This window comes from Colletes gigas, unplaced genomic scaffold (assembly GCF_013123115.1).
Source record: "Colletes gigas isolate AHSC1104 unplaced genomic scaffold, ASM1312311v1 Colletes_gigas_Sc00089, whole genome shotgun sequence".
NCBI lineage: Eukaryota > Metazoa > Arthropoda > Insecta > Hymenoptera > Colletidae > Colletes > Colletes gigas.
Window position 1 is genome coordinate 143,200 of NW_025106717.1, and position 21,587 is coordinate 164,786.

The following is a 21,587-nucleotide window of genomic DNA, read 5'->3' on the forward strand; positions in this document are numbered from 1 at the left end:
GGCATGGGCAAAACAAACGTTCTCAACAAATTTCAAACATAAAAATTTGTAGGACTTAAAAACCACGCAATAGGTTCTACCAAATGCGTTACATTCCACATAAATAATAAATCATTATTATTTTAAATTTCTTCGTAACGCAATTAGGACCATTGAATGAAACATTTAAAAAGAAAAATCACGGCTAAAAATGAATAAAAATTATTTACGACTGGACAATAATATTGTTTACAACGTCGAAAATAATTATCATCTCGTGACCCATCAAATGCGTTACATTCCACATAAATAAGAAATCGTTACTATTTTAAATTTATTCGTAATGCAATTGGGACCATTAAACGAAACATTTAACATTTTGACGGCCGCTGTCACGTATACGTGACTTTGCAAGCTAGTAGACGTCGGCCACTGTCACGTGTGCGTGATCTATCACTCACCATTCAGGTATCATACATTCAACTTATTACGTTTGTCGAGGTTACATTTATAATTCCTAGCATCTTCATGTATCTCACTTTGGTCTACAATATCATGATGAACAACGGTCTTCGCGTGATAAGTGCGGCCATTAAAGTGTTAAAAAAAAAAATCACGGCTAAAAATGAATAAAAATTATTTACGACTGGACAATAATATTGTTCACAACGTTGAAAATAATTATCGTCTCGCGGTCGAATCGTTGAACCGCGTACCGCGGCAAAAACAAATTCTGACGTATCGCTCTGGCGTCGCGTGTGTTCAGCCGATCCGCTCGTGATTGTTGAATTCGTACTCATCCTCCGGAGACCTGCAATTTGTCATCGGTCTGTAATTACACGGTCGCGTGTAATTGCAGCCTAGCGATAGCACGCGCAATCCCTCGATCGTGATCGTCCTTTGCATTACTTTTACTCGTCGAGCAATCCCGGAAAGCGATAGCGGAGGAATAACAACACACCGATGCGATCGATCATCGATCCGTTTGCGTAACATTCTGGACCCGTAATTACGTAACTCGAACTGGAATTATGTTACGCAGACGTAACGATAACGTATAAATAGAAGCATCTCTCTCTCTCTCTCGACGGAGACGAAATACGCTTTTCCGTGAATCAATCGCGATTCACGGGACCCGGTCGATGTCCCTTGTCGATCGTCGAAACGATTTCCTTCAAGGAAAACTTGAAAATGCATTGTTCTCGGGAGAAAGCGGTGTCGCTCGACGATAGAGAGAATTTCTGGTTTCGAATTCAACGGGAGAATTCTCATTTGCAATTCAACGCGAGCCGTGTAATTTTACTTTTCAGACCCACCGAGATTCCCGTGAATTATAAAAATCACCAATTTGGCGGACGTTTGAAACATTTTGTAAGATCTCGAATCGACGCTGGGCGAAGGTAAACCAGTGTTTCGTAAACCTTTCGAGCCACACGCGCCATGAGATTCTTTGCTTCTTTATTTAACACCGATTTCCAATGTCCACTATGCAATTTGAGGGATATCTCCAGCTTGCAATTTACAGAAACAGCATCTTAATGATAATAATGAGAGTGTTAATTTAAACTGTAGGAATAGTGCGCCTCTTTAGAGTTACTCGTGTTCGTAACAATATGTTCGTCCGTTCTACTTCATTTTTATTACACCAAGTGTTGTTTATTATTTCTATTTTATTAGAAATTAGTTTCTTTTATATTTTTGTTAATATCAACAGGCAAGTACTGCCTAATTACAAACCTGATAGAGTGTTAATAATATAAATAGTAAAAAGAAATCCCAGTAATATGTTTTTTTTCCCTACCAGCGGTAACCCATCCCAAAGTTGACCCGCTCCCAATGCACCTGCACTTTGGTGACCGCACGAGGACTACTGTATCCAATATGACACGTTCCTTACTAAATTTTATTTTTAATTTAAACCCTTAAATACCTCAATACACGAGAAACTGAATTTATATTAAATTTAAGATGCGATTTACGGATAACAGTATCTTAATGATAATAGTGGGAGTGTTAATTTAACACTGGAACTACCGACAATTATAGTGTATTTATTTATACCAAAGAAATTAAAACACTACATACATAAAGCAATGTATAATGCAATAGAAATAAGTGTATATTCATTTTCTTACAGAAAATTGCAGTTAATTCTCAAAAATTCAGTCAAGTACATTTTTTATAAATTTTATTAGAAATGATGACTGGGTCATTTTAACTGCTTTGGTAGTTCTAGTGTTAAACTGTAGGGAATTTGTGTGCTTCTTAGTTACTTCCACTCGTATTCGTACAGTATGTTCGTTCGCTATGAATGAATTTTTTCTATTTCATTTTTATTATATCAAGTGTTGTTTATTACTTCTATTTTATTAGAAATTAGTTTCTTCTATATTTTTTTAATATTAACAGGCAACAATTGCCTGATTACAAACCCGATAGAGTATTAATAATAGAAATAGTAAAGAAATCCCTGTAATATGTGTTTTTTTCCCCACAGTGGTAACCCATCCCAAAAGTTGAACGCTCCCAATGCAGCTGCACTTTGGTGACCCGAACGAGGCCACTGTATCCAATATGACACGTCCCTTACTAAATTTTATTTTTAATTTAAACCCTTAAATACCTCAATACACGAGAAACTGAATTTATATTAAATTTAAGATGCGATTTACGGATAACAGTATCTTAATGATAATAGTGGGAGTGTTAATTTAACACTGGAACTACCGACAATTATAGTGTATTTATTTATACCAAAGAAATTAAAACACTACATACATAAAGCAATGTATAATGCAATAGAAATAAGTGTATATTCATTTTCTTACAGAAAATTGCAGTTAATTCTCAAAAATTCAGTCAAGTACATTTTTTATAAATTTTATTAGAAATGATGACTGGGTCATTTTTACTGCTTTGGTAGTTCTAGTGTTAAACTGTAGGGAATTTGTGTGCTTCTTAGTTACTTCCACTCGTATTCGTACAGTATGTTCGTTCGCTATGAATGAATTTTTTCTATTTCATTTTTATTATATCAAGTGTTGTTTATTACTTCTATTTTATTAGAAATTAGTTTCTTCTATATTTTTTTAATATTAACAGGCAACAATTGCCTGATTACAAACCCGATAGAGTATTAATAATAGAAATAGTAAAGAAATCCCTGTAATATGTGTTTTTTTCCCCACAGTGGTAACCCATCCCAAAAGTTGAACGCTCCCAATGCAGCTGCACTTTGGTGACCCGAACGAGGCCACTGTATCCAATATGACACGTCCCTTACCAAATTTGGTTTTTAATTTAAACCCCTTAAATACCTCAATACACGAGAAACTGAATTTATATTAAATTTAAGATGCGATTTACGGATAACAGTATCTTAATGATAATAGTGGGAGTGTTAATTTAACACTGGAACTACCGACAATTATAGTGTATTTATTTATACCAAAGAAATTAAAACACTACATACATAAAGCAATGTATAATGCAATAGAAATAAGTGTATATTCATTTTCTTACAGAAAATTGCAGTTAATTCTCAAAAATTCAGTCAAGTACATTTTTTATAAATTTTATTAGAAATGATGACTGGGTCATTTTTACTGCTTTGGTAGTTCTAGTGTTAAACTGTAGGGAATTTGTGTGCTTCTTAGTTACTTCCACTCGTATTCGTACAGTATGTTCGTTCGCTATGAATGGAATTTTTTCTATTTCATTTTTATTGTATCTGTTGTCACAGGAAACCGTTCGTGGTATATCACGAGACGGAATCCGTTAACGGTTCAGCGTTGCACACGTCGTGGTTTGCACACGGCGTGCAATCGCCCTTTTCGGTTAGGGCGATCGTCGATTGTTAAATCGAACCGTTCTTAAGACGAGCACCGTGCCGTGCGTTCATCAGATCGTCGCGAGTTCGCGTCCAGACACAACGTAACAGATCATTATGTGTTTCACCTTATACAGGGTGTTCGGCCACCTCTAGCAAAAATTTTAATGAGCGATAGTAGAGGCCAAAATAAGACGAAAATCAAGAATACTAATTTGTTGATGGAAGCTTCGTTAAAAAGTTATTAACAATTAAATTCAAAAATTTCAAATCGTTCTGGAAAAATTATTTTCGGTTGCGGGGGTCAACTACAATCATTTTTGGTGAGTACACATACCTCCGAAATCCTATCTACTTTCGAGAAAAAAAATCGAGTAGGTGCTGAAATTTTTCGGCGAAAAAAAATTTTTCAAATCGTTTTAAAAAAATTATTTTCGGTTGCGGGGATCAATTACAATCATTTTTTATCATTACACATACCTCCGAAATCGTACGCACTTTCGAGAAAAAAATTCCTTACTGAAAATCCAATTAGGTGCCTAAATTTTTCAACGGAGAAAAAAAATTGCAAATCGTTGTGGAAAAATTATTTTCGTTTGCTGGGGTCAATTACAATCAGTTTTTGTCATTAGACATACCCACGAAATCCTGCCCACTTTCGAGAAAAAAAATCGAGAAGGTGTGAAATTATTCGAGAAAATTAAAAAATTGCAAATCGTTGTGGAAAAATTATTTTCGGTTGTAGGGTTCAATTACAGTAATTTTTGGTGAATAGACATACCCCCGAAATCTTGCGCATTTTCGAGAAAAAAATTCAGTAAGAGCGGCACTTTAAACGTTAATAACTTTTTAACGAAGCTTCCACCAACAAATTAGTATTCTTGATTTTTGTCTTATTTTGGCCTCTACTATCGCTCATTAAAATTTTTGCTAGAGGTGGCCGAACACCCTGTATAATAAAGTCTTCTGCTCGTTATCGTTATATGTGCCTATACTTTCGACCACAGTGCATCTCCTATTGCTATCCCATTAACAATAGTATCAAGTGTTGTTTATTACTTCTATTTTATTAGAAATTAATTTCTTTTATATTTTTTTAATATTAACAGACAAATTGCCTAATTACAAACCCGATAGAGTATTCATAATAGAAATAGTAAAGAAATCCCTGTAATATGTGTTTTTTTCCCCACAGTGGTAACCCATCCCAAAAGTTGACCGCTCCCAATATGCAGCTGCACTTTGGTGACTCGAACGAGGCCACTGTATCCAATATGACACGTCCCTTACCAAATTTTATTTTTAATTTAAACCCCTTAAATACCTCAATGCACGAGAAACTGAATTTATATCGAATTGAAAATTGTTTTTTTTTTAATTTATACGTAGCATGATAAGTGAGTTAGCGCGTGTCGCGATAGGAAATGAACTCGGATTTTTTTTTTCATTCTTTCCGTCGCGAGAATTTCACGTTACCGTCGCGCCGCGTTACGTGATCGACGCAATGTTTAACTTGTACAGGAAAAAACTCGGCACGTGTCGCGTCGGGGAAATTTTATGTGCAACCTCGACACGTCGATGGCCGGGCGTGTGTTTGTCTCCAACGTCACGTTTCGCGCAAGTACAATCGCCGACGAGCATTTAATTATTGGTGCAAGGCGTCCCGGATCGAATATTCCCCGCTTTTCCGTCGCGTCAGCCGACAGATTTTGCATTCGGTCATTGTTTTCGCGGCGACGCGTTCGCCTCGTTGCGCAGCCTTGTTCACATTGTTGCCACGCAAAATTGCAAATTGCGGATTCTTTCGCGCGACACACGATGCAAAATATATTTAATGTCACGGTGTTTGTTTTCCAAAACGAAGGACACGACAGGAAAGAAAAAATGTCGACGCGAACGTTTCTATTAATACGTTAGTCGTCGAAGTTTATTAACCGTGGAAATATATTTCGCTTTAAACCTGCAACTTTGTAGACTTTAAAATATATTACGCCATGCAAATGTGTCTTTGAACGTACAAACGTACACCTAACGTATGAGAATTATTATTGTGGCTAATAAAATGGATCGAAAATTTAGAAAACTTTTTGTTCGAGGTTTCGTTCTCAAGGAAAACAATGTTAAACATTTTTTAAAATTTATGGTGGCTTCTCGAGTTTCGTACAGAGCAGTTATTATAGCGTTTGAGCAATTAAAAATGCAAACAGTAGGAGTGGAATTTAAAAATGGTCAAAAATGTTTATTTAAATTTAGACCAAGTTTGTAGCGTGTATTTTTGCGCACGAAGCCAGTAATGTATGTGGAAGCAGCGTATTGTTAGAGTCATAGGAGGAACTTATTTAGTCGTTCGCGTCGGAGAGCTTTAATTACTCGTGCATAGTAATTAGCACGTGCAGAAGCCGCCCGCGTATCGTCTCCGAGGACGTCAATCATGTTTGTCTAGAAGAGTCGAGCGTTTCGATCGTTTGGAAAACACCGGTGGGCACTCGTCGAACGGTTTATTCCATTATCTCAGATCGATTGACGCCTTCCGAGCTAAAGTTTCCACGCAATTAATTATTCGCGCGCGATCGGCAAACAACGCGTCAGCGATTTACTACCCGTGGAGGCAATATCTTCTTATTTGATTCCCCTTGAGCCGCCATCGCTTCCTTGTTCTTCGCGAAAGGAAAACCTTGTAACTGGTCTTTAATATGTTTGAGAAACTTTCATGTGTTCGAGAAAAACGCTTCATCGAGAGGCCATTTTTTTTTGGCACTGTTTGATATTGATTGAAAACAAAACTATTATGTATAGAAATATATGTTACTATGGTGTGGTACATTTTTGTTCAGAATATATTTCACCATCGTTCCGACCAATATTTGAAGTTTGTTTTCAAGTCGAATTACAAGGAATGATACGAAGATATATTCGACAAAATGACGTGGTCATGTGATTAAAAACGTCAACGTATAATTGCTGGATTTTTTTCAAAATTTGTCAAATTATTAATGTAATGAATTTACAGATTCTTTGTTGGATCGAAATTGATAAAAATAAGCATAAATGGGATGGATCAAAAATGACGCCAGGTCATGTAATTAAAAACTTCAATTTACAATTGCTGAATTCTTTCAGAGTTTGTCGAACTACTAATGTAACGAGTTTACAGATTTTACGTTTGATCGAAACTTATAAAACTGTGCATAAATAAGATGGGTAAAAAATGATCCAAATCATGTGATTAAAAATTTCACCGTACAGCTCCTGATTTTTTCAAAGTTTACGATTCTACTAATGTAACAATTTTACAGAATTTACGTTTGATCAAACTTTGTAAAAATGTGCATAAATGACATGGGTCAGAAGTGACCCAGGGTGGGGGTGGACGAGGGACGAAGGATGACTGGTGGAAGCGTGTAAAGTTTGATGAAACGCGTAAGAGAAGAGTGGCGAGGTTCGCCTCGTTAGGGCTCTAGCGTCGTTATTGTGGTCAAACTATTTACGCTCTTGAAGCGATGAATACCGAACGTATGGGAACCGGCGAGGCTGCTTCTCAATATTCATGTACCGAGAAAGGCGAAGGATCATTAAGCCGCCGCGGCGTACGAGCGGAAAGCACACGGTGTGCCAAGTGCAAGTTTTATGAGAAACGACATTGCTGGAGTCATCAATAATGCGCGGGGACTCGTGACTTTTCCGTCGATTCTATTTACGGCGGAAAATCTATAACGGGGCAGAGGACGCAGTGTGCCGGGTTATTGACTGAAACGCTCGCAGCTAAGCGTTACGTAAAGTCTGGTACGACCGTGGGCGTGCTAGATGCTGGCTACCGATCGTTTCCGCCTCGAGAAATTCCACGAGCCGCGAGCTAATCGATGAACACGTGCTCGTCACCTGTAACCCATTGTACGGGTCGAGATTTCATTTAACGGCTCTCCAATATTCGATAACGCGTTCCATCGATTTTCTTCGGCCTTCCAAACCCACCGATTTCCCAGTTCGATCGGAGCGCTCGAGAGTTTGGGAACGGTTTGCAATTCAATTTTCATTCTTATTCGGAGTAAAGCGGGCCAAGATTGCCCAGGAAACCCAATTTTCCAATTTTAAATTTCGACACCCGTAATATTGGCTATATTTACCATTGGGAAAATGATATACACGATTTCTGTTATTTTAAATATGAAATCTGGAATACTCCAAATTGAGTGTTAATAACAAAAACGAATCGACTTTGGACTCAAAATAATAATTAAAAGTTTTTTTGATTTTTAACTCTATCGTTTACTATTTTTTTTTTTTTTGAAAGCTTCGCGACGGATTTTTCATGGAGCCTACGTCCCGTCGAGACTCGCGCGAATGTGAAAGCGTCGAGAGTTATTCGGACACGACATCCTTTTTGCTATTGCTGCTATTGTTCGCGGAACTGTCGCGGAAAATTTCTTTTCGACGAAACACCATGCGTCACGGTGCAATCTCGACAGGAATTCGCGATCCTTACGTGACTGCCGCTGCAAAATTCCCTAGATCGTTTCGAAACCTTCCAGCGATATTTAACTCGATCCTGCACGCCGTGGCAATTACAAACTTTCTGGAAAAGCAAACATTCGCGAAGTAAACGTGTCGCGAAAATTGAGACGGCTAAATGTCACGGAGCAATAAGTTTATTCGTGTTTAACATTAGAACTATCAAAGCAGTTAAAATGACCCAGTCATAATTTTTAATAAAATTTGTAAAAAATTTACTTGACTGTATTTTTGAAAATTCACTGCAATTTTCTGTAAGAAAATGAATAAACACTTATATCTATTGCATTATACATTTCTTTATGTATGTAGTGTTTTAATTTCTTTGGTATAAATAAATACACTAGAATTGTCGGTAATTCTAGTGTTAATTGAGGAGAATTAATACGCATGCTTATATTGGAAGGAACTTTTTAACACTAGAACTACCGACAATTATAGTGTATTTATTTATACCAAAGAAATTAAAACACTAGATACACAAAGAAATGTATAATGCAATAAAAATAAGTATTTATTCATTTTCTTACAGAAAATTGCAGTTTGTACAAATTTTATTGGAAATTATGACTGGGTCATTTTAACTGCTTTGGTAGTTCTAGTGTTAATGGTCAAGCAATAATTTCCTCCGTGAAAGAAAAAATTGCAATTCATCTTGGTATAATTAAAAAAAAAAATAAACTTTTCGGTAACAGGTGAAAGTTAGAGTTTAAAATTGATACAGTGATATTTTCTAATTTGTCAATAGTAGAAATCAAATTAACGAAAAATCGTGCGTCAGAGTCTTCCAACGGTAAAAACGAGTGCTCGTACGCGAACGGAATGCACAAACTTCTTGGTAGATGATGCAATTTGTAAAACAGGACGCAGGATCCTATGCATTATTTATACGAACGTAATATTAGTCGCCATTCCACCGAACCAATCTGTACGAATTTGTTACTCAACCCGCTACGTCCAACGATCGACGGCTATTCAAACGTGCATGGTACATTGTTTCTTTGTAGTCTGGATGGTAGATCCTGCAAGGACGAGATATACAGGATGGGAATAGGCGCCGGATACTGCGAAGGAAACCTGAACTTTGCCACGGCCTCGGAGGATGACGAGGTTTACACCAAGAAGAAGGTTTCTAGGGTGAGTCATTGATTCGCATGTTTTACACGTGTCTCGTTACGCGTACAAAGGCTACGAACGAAATGTATGTGATTTAAACGTGTCCGAGGATGTCTTTTATAGTCCTATTATACGTTTAAATAGGGAACAGACTGGAAGAGCTTCATTAGAAAGATCGAAGATCTGGATGAACAGCTCGTTGGACACGGTCGTAAATAGACTGTGGACGTTTGTGCATTTACGAGAAATTTTAATTCTCAGAAAGTAATATAAGAAATTCTCTACAAAGGTCCCAATTCGTTAATTCTGTTAATAAAAATATGAATTTGCACAAAGATCCGCAGTCTAGTCTTGATAAAAAGATACGAAAGTCGTGTTTGAAACCTCACTGTTCCACGGTTCACGATAGTTGCAGTCCAGTTTTTTGTCTTCGACTCGTTGTAACTTCTTTCAACGCGACTATATCGCGTTAATTTGCGATGCAGTTGAACCTCGACACTTGCATGCGAACCTCGTTCCGTCGCGCTATGTTGAAAACTGGGTCACTTAGCAACAAGTGAAATTGGAAGTGGAAGTCTTCCGTTTGAGACCGACGTTAGCACGAGAGGTCAATTATCCTCTTACTCGGATCGGTCTGCCTCGTTAATTGCACGAACCTCCATACTCGCATGCGTCACTTTTCCGCGGTTCACGATAACAGTTCACCATAGGATTCGCTCGCGAGTAGAATTTCCACCACTTTGACCAGTCCTTTTCGATATATAATAAATAAGGGAAAGCTATTTAATCATTAACCATGATAAAATAACGAAGGACAACAAAGCATGGCTTCAGTCTAGACGCGGAATGATGCAATATGGGATTTTTTAAACAATGTAGAATAATTACACGTCACAGATTGTTGCGTCACTCGCATGGCCACTGATTAATGCAAAGTCTACGTGGGGCTTACAACGAGGTGCAATTTCCCTGCACCTGATCAGTGTTCTACAGTATTAATTTTCGAAACAGTGAACAAAAATTGCTGGTTAGGAAAATCATTGAACTCGTAACATAAATAAATTCGGTTCTATATCTATCTAGTAAAAGGGAAAGTTTAGAGTCTGTAAAAAAAATTATCCTCAAACGGCATCTTAATATTTTATTTTAATAATCTATTTTAATTGGGAAAGGTGCAAGTAATACTTTTTATTTTCTACAAACCCCAAGTAGACCACAGATAAATTTATTTATTTGCGTTGCATATATCACGTTTAGAATTTGTTTACATTAAGGATGTTAATTTTACATGTACAGTATTTTAAAATAACTATTACAATAAAGCTTAGTCACGAGTATTTTCCATAAACATTTACTTTCCCAAAATGGAGTTTCTCCGGGTTTTAGCCGGTATTGTGTAATAAAGAAAACAGTGTATTGCTCCTCTAGGTCGACAAAGCTGTTATTAATACATTGTTATACAACAATAATGTAATTTGACAGGACTGATAATCGATAAAATCTATGCCAAGCAGTTAATGAAGCAGAAGCTGTATTTCAATGTGCGGTGAGCAATGGAAAACATGCTGCGCTGCGCTACTCATAGTGTTGCATCATCCTGCGCTCGATTCCCGGTTAGCCTTAAGCCACGGTTCTACTTGTGTAACCCGTGGCGCAAATAAGCATAGAACGTTTAAAAATAGGTGTTTTTTAAACATTACTCGCACCGAAAAATCGCTTTAGTTCTGTTCTGGAGGCTTTATGGGGGCCATACACGCGACGATCTAATCTATCATATAGCGTTCGCGTTCGTCATAAATCAGGGTTCATCAAACTTTTCAGAGACTCGCAGAAAAATCAAAATTTTATCGATTTCAGTACCATTAATATGTTCGAAAGCCATCAACAATCACCGAGGCTTGCATTTTTAATATTTAATATAAACCTTATATAAATGTATAAAGAATTGTATATAATTATGTACGATAAATTGGTAGGCTAGGTTTTTCTTTTAATTATCGTAGCCACTAATGTCGTCGTTTCAATCATTTTTAATGTTACTTTTTCTTTATCCGTTTTTCTTGTCCATTCGATAGATTGACATATTTTCCTAATAAAATACTGTTCCTTGTAATACGTTTGAATAAATAAAGCTTAAAAACGTATTACGTTTGAATAAAAAATTCGAGAAATAACCGCCTTTCGTTAGGGTTCGAGCGTAGAAGATCCTCTTAAACGATTAACTGCCACTTAACGCATAGGTGTTGTTCAATAAGTTATATAACGAGCCCCACTTTATAATTATCGTTCGAACAGTTGTACTAACAATAGTTGTACAGATTATTGTACGAAGCGTCGTTACGTCTGTTGCACAAGTGGAAACCGAGTGGGCGAAATCGTTACGTTTGTTACACAAGTTCAACCTAGGCTTTAGGTTGAATCGTATTTCCGATTGTTTCTCTCTACCCTCCATCGTGCTTTCATCGTTCTATAATTACACTTAATTATAATAACGCTCAGGCCCTCGCAACCCTGTTCTCCAAGCGCCGCCATTTTTCAGCCGTCGTAACTTCCGTATTATACGAAGGGAGATATTCAAATTTCCCGCGCGTACACATCGTTTTTACAATTCTTTTACGACGAGAGAATTTAATTCGTTCATCGAAAAATATAGTTTCGGTTTTAAAATTAATTATAAATATTTAGCAGTAATTTTCGTTTAGCGGATATAGTGATAAATCTTAAAAAACTTCTGCGTATTATATGTCTCGTTAGAAGCGAATGATGAAATCGAAGTCGAATCCTCAACCCACGCATCGGTATCGCGTATGTATAATTATACTTGGAGCTTGATAATCGCGTTCTCCAAGCGCCGCCATTTTTCAACCGACGTAACTTTCGTATTATACGAAGGGTTGATATTCCAATTTCCCGCGTGTACACATTGCTTTTAGAATTGGAACCATCGCGTTGAAAATTGTTCTTTTACAATGGGGGAATTTAATTCGTCGAAAATTTTATATTAAAATTTAGTTTCGGTTTAAAATTAAGGGACCTTTCTATCTTGTAGGATTTAAAAAATCGAATTTTTTTTGCGTTCTCTTTTAATATGTAGTCTCGAAAATATATCTACCAAATATTAAATTGGAATTTGAAAAACTAACGAAGTTATAGCCCGCTGAAATGTACCGCGCGCAGGTATAACAACTGGACGTGAAACTTTAAAGCTGTTTTTCTCGAAACTACATTTTTCGGCACTGCGTATGCGATAACGAAAAAACTATTCAAGATATCAACATGCAATTTATAAAGTATCTTTAGAACTGGTCTCCTTATAGCAGGAACTAGGATAATTGCGATATATGCAATACTTTTTCTTTTATTAACAAAAAAGCAACCGAATATATGAAAATATTCAGTATTTTTTCGTAAAATAGCTGCCATTTTGCCATTTTTTGTTTTTTCGAAAAGATCCTAGTTCATGCTATAACCATACTCATATACATTAAGAATATCGACGGTTCTTGGATTTCGGATAACTTGTTCGCAAGATATCACATACGCAGTCGAGCGCCGTTCGTAAAAACTGTTGTTTGTTAATCAACAAAAACAGCGTAATCAATAGGTATTATGCGTTGCAAAAATTCGTAAATATAGCTAAGTATATAATAAATGTATCTACAAGAAAACGGAATTAATCGCTCTTTAATAGCCCGCAAAAAAAATCACAAAGGAACATGTATTTTTCGTGCCTACAAGGTAGAATGACCACTTAATTATAAATATTTAGCAGTAACTTTCGTTTAGCGGATATAGTGATAAATCTTAAAAAACTTCTGCGTATTATATGTCTCGTTAGAAACGAAAGATGAAATCGAAGTCGAATCCTCCACCCACGCATCGGTATCGCGTATAATTATACTTGGCGCTTGATAATCGCGTTCCCCAAGCGTCGTAGCTGTTTCTGCGGGCGCAATCGTCGGTGTCGTCTTCGTGGAAGGCTGAGTAATCGTGGACGTAGCCCGATTTCTCGGTAAGCGTGGTCGTGGACGACCGGAAGGCCGCGCCAAAATCTGTACGCGACGAACGCCGTCGAGGAACCGGTATTTAGGCCAACATAGAGAAAGGTTTTCCGTGTTGTCGAATCGGTCGGTGACGCAACCGCCGGATCGCGGCGATGGCGGTCACGTTTCTCGAAAACGACGATTGTGACATCTCGACGGGGGCGAAATCGGATCCATCGCGGCGGGAATGCGCGCGCAACCGCCGATCCTATAAATTCGCGTCTATTTCGAGCAGTTTCCGGCGACTTGTAACAAGTTCATTCGAGGACGCGCGAACGTTACATGAACGTGTTTTGGAGGGGGGATCAAGATTTATTCGACGAAGTCGATTTTTATAAGATTTGGCGCACGGATATCCTCTATATTTAAATGTTTTTATTAAGATCGTTGATTGAATTAAATCGAACGTTAAGTATGTATATGGATTTGATATAGAGTGTTTTAGAAAGAACAAAGAGAAGAAAGAAAGCACTACGTTCCTTTTGTTCTGACGTTTCATTCAAACGGTTCGAGTTACGTTCGTTATATTTATGGGCTATCGGTGCCAAAAGCGTGTGCCTCGAGCGAAACACGTCCACGTTGATCGACGCACCTGTTAAAGTCGTGTACAAATAATTCGAATTGTTACAAACGCGAGGTTGGCGCGCGACTCCGTTTGGCGACGACGCTGTAATGCATCCTTCGGTCGAATTTCGCGTTTCGACGCACGATTAAGAGCCCGGACGGTACGATTTTTGGGTCACACGACGCGAAAGTAAGATTAATGCAATATCCGTCGTACGAAGTTATTTGCTTTTAACGAGATATTTATTTTGACGTCGCGAGGGTTACGTACGCGTTGTACGTACGAGATAATTTTGCGACACCGTGTAGATTTCGTATAGAGTTCAATAGGGCCATAATACGATGAATCCAAAAAGATTCATTATTCGTGTATTTAAACGAAATTAAAAATCGAGCAATACGATCAATTTTAATTTCAACCATTTGACGATACAAATTTTGGTTGTTCATATCTATTTCTGTGACTATCAAAGTTATATTACCAGAAACAAACAATAATTTAAACAATCTTATCTACGATGCATAAACGAGCGAAAGATGTGTTGATAATTTTTTTAAATCGAGAAAGGAAATTTGCAGCCCGCAAACAAACGAGTTCCAATATAGCGTCTCTTAGCGTCCCATAGTCCTGGAAAATGGCGATTTAAACGCAAAAAATTATATTTCACTTTAAAAGTGCATAAATCCTTGAAAACAATTGTATAGAACGATTATTAACACTGTTAACATTAATTTTGCTTAATAATTTTTATATTATTTTATGTTAAATAAAAATTGAATTATTTAATTAAAGGAAAAACAAGAAATGTGTTTTGTTATAAAAGTTTCACTGCTGCATAACATTTTTATTATATATTGTATGTAAATAATGAAGAAAATAATAAAAAATAGGAATAATAAGAATAGGATTCGCTAACATTAAAGTTATATTATTAAAAAAGTAGTAGCTGATTTTCAGAGAAACTACAATGAACAATCTGATAACCTATATTTCAAAAATTCACGTTCTTTTTGATTGCCCGTATTTGAAATTATAATAAATTTCGATCGATTACTTTTATTCTAAAATAAAATGAAATTATAGTAATATCATCATTTCCCAGATGGAGAAATATGAACTGCAAACACATATTTTCCAAGAAGAATAGAAACGTCAAGTTTCTGAGTAAAAATTAAGCTATTTATAAATAATGTTTCAAACGAAGATCCTCAAAGATTTACAAACTGAATGACATCTAAAGTAAAATGATTGGAGATGGTTAAAAGATTGTACTTTTTCGCGTTTAAATCGCCGTATTCGAACGCCGTGACGTCGTCGCGGTTTTTTCGGTTCCGTTTGGAGCAGGAAGCGTACGTCAACAGGAATATCCTGACGTCCGTCACCAAAACCAGCTGATACGTCACAAGATAACGCGTTACGTGATCTTCGTCACGCTCTGTTAAACGCAACCGTCGTCCACGCTCGTTTGCATGGCGAACAAGTGTCTTGCGTCCACGGATCAGCAATTTTATTTGTCAGCTGACGGCTACGAACGATCGTCGTGTTTCTAAGAAACGCGTCGTTCACCTCGATCGAACTTTGAAAACAACTCACGGCGACAAACTACGATGCGTGTTCTCGTTCGTGTTCATATTTATAGCTCTCCCGCGATGCGTTGTTTACCGCTTTCAACGCAGAAGAGACGACGAAGGCTGCATTCCGCGTGTGAAACGGGACCGATCTTCCCTTGAGAAAATTAACAGTGCCCGTCGGAACGAAGGGCACCGCGCGAAATACGATGGAGAAAAATTGTTTTCAGGGATTATTATTACGGGCGTCCTTTGGATGCAGAGAATATGGAACGACGACATTGGCGGACGCTGAAACGCGTCAGAAAAAGATTCGCGCGGTAATTAAACGCGAACGAAATCACGAAAGAAGAAAAATATTTAAAAAACAAGTCAAAGTAATTGTTATAGTTTTAACACGAACGTATTTGATGTAGTTATTATTACTTTAAGGGAAAAATACATGTTTCTTTGTGATTTTTTTTTGCGGGCTATTAAAGAGCGATTAGTTTCGTACTTTCTAGTTACATTTATTATATATTTAGCTATATTTACGAATTTTTGCAATGCATAGTATCTATTGATTACGCTGTTTTTGTTGATGAACAAACAACAGTTTTTACGAACGGCGCCTGACTGCGTATGTGATATCTTGCGAACAAGTTATCCGAAATCAAAAAACCAACGATATTCTTAATGTAGATGAGTGTGGTTATAGCATGAACTCGGATCTTTTCAAAAAAACAAAAAATGGCAAGATGGCAGCTATTTTACGAAAAAATACTGAATATTTTCATATATTCGGTTGCTTTTTTGTTAATAAAAGAAAAAGTATTGCATATATCGCTATTATCCTAGTTCATGCTATAGGGAGACCAGTTCTAAAGATACTGTATAAATTTCATGTTGATATTTTGAATAGTTTTTTCGTTATCGCATACGCAGTGCCGAAAAATGTAGTTTCGAGAAAAACAGCTATGAAGTTTTACGTCCAGTTGTTATACCTGCGCACGGTATATTTCAGCAGGCTATAACTTCGTTAGTTTTTCAAATTCCAATTTAATATTTGGTAGATATATTTTCGAGACTACATACTAAAAGAAAACGCAAAAAGAAATTCGATGTTTTAAATCCTACAAGGTAGAATGGTCCCTTAATACCGCATAGTGTAACTTTTACGGAAATAAAAAAGGGACACGATGTTTCATCGTCGAGTACTACGAACATTCCAGGCGTCGCGCGGGGAAGTCCCATTCGGGAGTTTAGTAGATGGCGACACTGCATTTCTCAACAGTAATAAAGAAAATTGTAAAAAAAAGGAAAAGCTTAGAAACTACAACTGGAAAGTATTCTGCTTTTTCAAACCCGTTCACGTTGATTTTATTTACCAACGTAATATTTCATCAATCATTCATAATGAATGTCTGATTTCTTCGACTGATTCCTTAAAACGCTTACTCACGTATCATAATTGGGAATTCTGTAAACTAAAAGGTACATCATCGAACGCGTGGAACGCTTGGAATTTTTTGAGGTTAGAATGCCTGCCCCCTAGAGGCGTTCGACGCGTTAGGAACGCGCGGAGAAAATGGAGAACGGAAAAGATCCTTTAACGTTGTGCGATCTATGCGAGTGTTTATCCCGGCGAGAACGTTTCGTCGAAAACGTGGCTGTGTATCGTAGATCCGCAGGAAGTGGCATGAATATTTACACGCGACGAGCATGCGGCACGGTCGTGAAACGAATGCACCGTTCATTCTGCAATTGCATCGAATCACGTGCAACGTACACGTTCGAATCTGACGTCGTCTGGCGTCGAACGTGGATCGTCAAACGCCACTTTTGGCAAGGGAGGCTCGATATCGGGACAACGCAGCACGGATATCGCGTCTCGTCGAACGATCATTCAAGGCAGCTTGCACAATTGGCTGCGTGCCCGCGATGCGCATGCGCCGTTGCGACCGGTGCACGCACGAGTGACTCGAACGCACGTGTGCTTGTTCCACGGAGAGCGAGAGAGGCACTCGAAACACTTTTTTCCTCGTCGTTTGCTCGTTGCAGCCTCGTTGCGGACCGACGATCAAAGAGCCGCGTAAATTGCCACCGGAGTTAAGTAGAAAGGCAGATAGAAATGTTTACCCGCTAGCGGATTCGCGCGAAACTTTATTCGCGAACGACGAATAACGTTTGTGCTACGCGGAACCGAGCACAGCGGCGCCCGCTTAAGTGTATGCCAATTTGTCCGCTTAACTGCCCATGTAGTTATCCCTACTTCCTTGCTTGAGCCGAACCTTGGTCTTATCTACGACCAGCATCGACTTGGTAAACGAACCATCGAAACTAGAGAAATAAAATTTGTATATTTTTCATTTTTTTTATTATGTAATTGTTGTAATGGGTTAAATAATACCACTTACTTTTTTAGATTTATAAATCCACATGGAAAAAAGTCAGTTCGTAATAATTATAATGTTGGGTAAAAAGTATTTACTCGACACTTTTGTTAAATCTCTATACAGGGTGTTCAGCCATCTCCGAGAAAAATTTGAATGGGAGATTCTAGAGACCAAAATAAAACGAAAATAAAGAATATCAATTTGTTGATTGAGGTTTCGTTAAAAAGCTATTAACGTTTAAAATTCCATATTGACCGGAAAATATTTCGACAAAATTAAAAAATTTCAAATCGTTGTGAAAAAATTATTTTTAGTCGCAGGGATAAATTTCAATCATTTTTGGTGAATCGGAATATCCTCGAATTCCGACGCACTTTCAAGAAAAAAATTCATTACCGAAAATCGAATTAGGTGCCTAAATGTTGCCTTGAAATTTCATGCGAATCTTTAAAATGTTATAACTTCTGAACGGATTGGACGATTTTAATGTTTCAAAAAGCAAACGACGCGTATTTTAGTGTAGAATATGTAGAAGTCCCAAAAATATTCGAAAAGTTGCTTCTTAATCCCGTAAAATGAGAAAAATCCCATAAAAATGGTCCAATTTTCAAACAATCATAACTCCTACAATAGTGAATATATTTCAATGAAACTTTTTTCTCAAGTAGAGCTCATCAGCACTTATAAAAAAGTATTAGACAACTTTTCTGTTGGGCGTCAAACAAAATTACTAAAAATCAAAAACGAAGTTTTAAGAAAACTCCACAGGGTGCTGAAATTTTTCGGCGTAATTGAAAACTTTCAAATCGTTCTAAAAAAATTATTTTCTGTTGCGGGGGTCAATTGCAATCATTTTAGGTGAATATTAGGTAATTTTGTTTATAACCTTTTAACAAAACCTCAATCAACAAATTGGTATTCTTGATTTTTGTTTTATTTTAGCCTCTACAATCTCTCATTAAAATTTTTCCTAGGGGTGGTCGAACACCCTGTATACTGAACCGTGTTCTTCGCTAGCTTTGATTTTTATAATCTGATTTCACTTGCGTACAATACGAAAACATTTATAAGTCTGAAAGAGTAAGCGTGAAATCCAATTGAATAATAAAAATTTGTATTTTTACGATAGTGATTATTTAAACGTAAGTGTTATTAATATACTGTTTTTAGTGATAATTAATTACGTTCACGTTTAGAATATTGATGAATAGTGATCCTGTGTGAATTTTGATCACGTTCTGAGAAATTTATGTATCCGTTAGACAAACATCTGCCATAACATCCGTTCGTCGGTTTTGCATCGAAACTGCGAAACGGAACGATGACGAATAGTGTGAATTCCTTCGTGCAAAATCTAGCGAAGAATGTTCCGCCTTAAGGCGAATTCGCACTTCGTCAGGCAACCATCTGTCGAAACATTCTTCGATGGATTTTAGATTGAGATTGCCAAAGGGAACGGTGACGAATAGGTAACAAGTTTCGAATAACGAGTAAAAAGTATGCAACTTTCGATCCCTTATTTCTTAAATAAAAAAGTAAGGAAACATCAGGAAATTCGAAAATAGTATTAGCAAGAGGCAATATCGAATAACAAAGTTCCATAAATAAAATTAAACCTTAAAGATCGTGTACCAATTTGTTTCTTTTTAAAAGTAACGATGCCCATTAATAATTGCGTTCAGGATCGTAGCAACGAACGATTTAATTTGCAAAGCCATCGAACAATAACGCATCGAACTTGCACGGACTGAGGAATTCAGGATCGAGTCGAGAGAAAAATGAAAATGATTGTATAGAATTAAAAATAAGTATACGGTTGGGTATAAACACGAGGTATATAGCTGCACGCTGTTATTAACCTAACCTTGAATAATATAGCAACGTGACACGGCTTTGCTTTATTGTCACGGATCTTCTGCGGGTTTGTTGATCACGTGCACATCTAGCGGTTTACTCCTCCGTCTTCGATAGCGAGTATTATAATTCCACAACGTGGCAAGTGCAGTCACTGGCCCTGACAGATGTGCAACCCGTGGGCCCAGTTTCCTGTGCCTCCTGCAACGCAGACATCTCACAAATGTACGTTAAACACGATCCAAACGCATTTTTAAACACGTCTCTACACGTAAACGACGTAAAGTTGAATCATACAGCGTTGGGTAGACTTCATTTCCTCGTTAGTTTCGTTTCTCTTTTATTCAATTACTACTCTTCTTCTTATTTTCACGTCCCTTATGAAACATCGACAATCAATATTTACGCATTTTTTTATGGGTAAAAAAACATCACAATTAAATTGCTAGACATTGGACTTACTACTCCAATTTTGAAAGAAAATGTTGGTTAGTAATAAAAAGTTATTCCACACTTTCCACATTTTCATTGATCCAGGAATTCTCGAATAAGGAGCGCGTAAATTCCCAAAACAGTGATATAACGTATTTTGAGGGTTCGAATAAACGCAGACTGATTTTGGTCGTAATTTTTCATTAAATTACCAGAGAAATTGATTGTTTAATCTAAGGAAAAGCTTTCTTACGGCGACTTTCGCAAAGTGTCAACGACCACGTGCCATAACACGCAAATGTCCTGCGTTGCGATCACGCTCGAAGTAACCGGCCATCCCCTTATTATATAAGTCGTTCGCGATACGCAATTGTTCCCAGCATGCATGAATAACATCATCGAAACGGCCGCTGACGATAATTCATTTCCCAAATATTACGTAAGATTTCGAGAAGTCCACTGTATAATATTTAAACCTCTTAATATAGACTTTCTATCGGATTTAAGGCTAAATTTGTTACTATTAAATCGCCACAGTTGGGGTAATATAATAATTTGAAAATTGGACGAAATTTTCGTTACGCGGAATTCATTCGACTGGTTTCGACAATTAACCTTTTCGGAGAAGCTGTTTCGATTTGAATAAGAACGTCGTTCTCCTTGGAAATCGTTGATCGCGGTCAACCGATCGAAAGAAAACAAACGACATCCTCTCCGGAGCTTTCCGATCGTTCAAAGAATATTTTCTACGTCATAATCTCTGCTCGTCTACGACTGATTTACGCGTCACATGCTAACGTCGCGTGACTATGGCGGGCAAATCGTTTGCAAGGTATTTCACGTGATTAGAACCGATCGACTGCAGAAAATAAAGATTGCGTTTGCACGAGTATGTTTTAAACCATCGTTTAAACTATTGCAGCAAAAATCGTATTTTCATCTCCAATAATTCTGTTGTCATTCATCCTGTTGAAGTCTTAAGAAATTATCGTCCTCGTTTAGAACTCAGTTTGAACAGCACACACGTATCGCGAATGTGTGTCGCGTTACATCGAATTCGTCCTCGTATCCCAGGTATTTTCGTCCCGTCATCTTTTATCCATTATTCGGGAATTCCTTTCGTCCAAATCGCTCGTAATCTCCTTCGACGATTATTGCGACACTGCGTTTGGTCCTCGTCTTTCGTTTTGGTCTCTCTATACAATTCGTATACAATGGTCGTAAATTTGATCACTGCTCTCCCCTCATTGAAAAGTCTGATTGGCCGAACGCGAACCAAACACGAATCTTTAACCTTCGTTGTCTCATTTGCAAAAC

At 37.3% G+C, this 21,587-nt stretch overlaps 1 protein-coding gene across 2 annotated transcripts in view; it reads left to right on the forward strand.

Annotated features, from left to right (window-relative positions):
* Positions 1-21,587, forward strand: part of LOC122404010 (transcription factor cwo) — a 98,854-nt gene that overhangs the window by 43,570 nt on the left and 33,697 nt on the right. The window contains exon 2 of one of the 2 annotated variants that reach the window (XM_043407857.1): positions 9,325-9,454. The exons of the other annotated variant lie outside the window; for it this stretch is intronic. Coding sequence (XP_043263792.1) covers positions 9,325-9,454 — 130 coding nt within the window. The remainder of the gene's footprint in view (positions 1-9,324; positions 9,455-21,587) is intronic. 2 annotated transcript variants of the gene reach the window in all.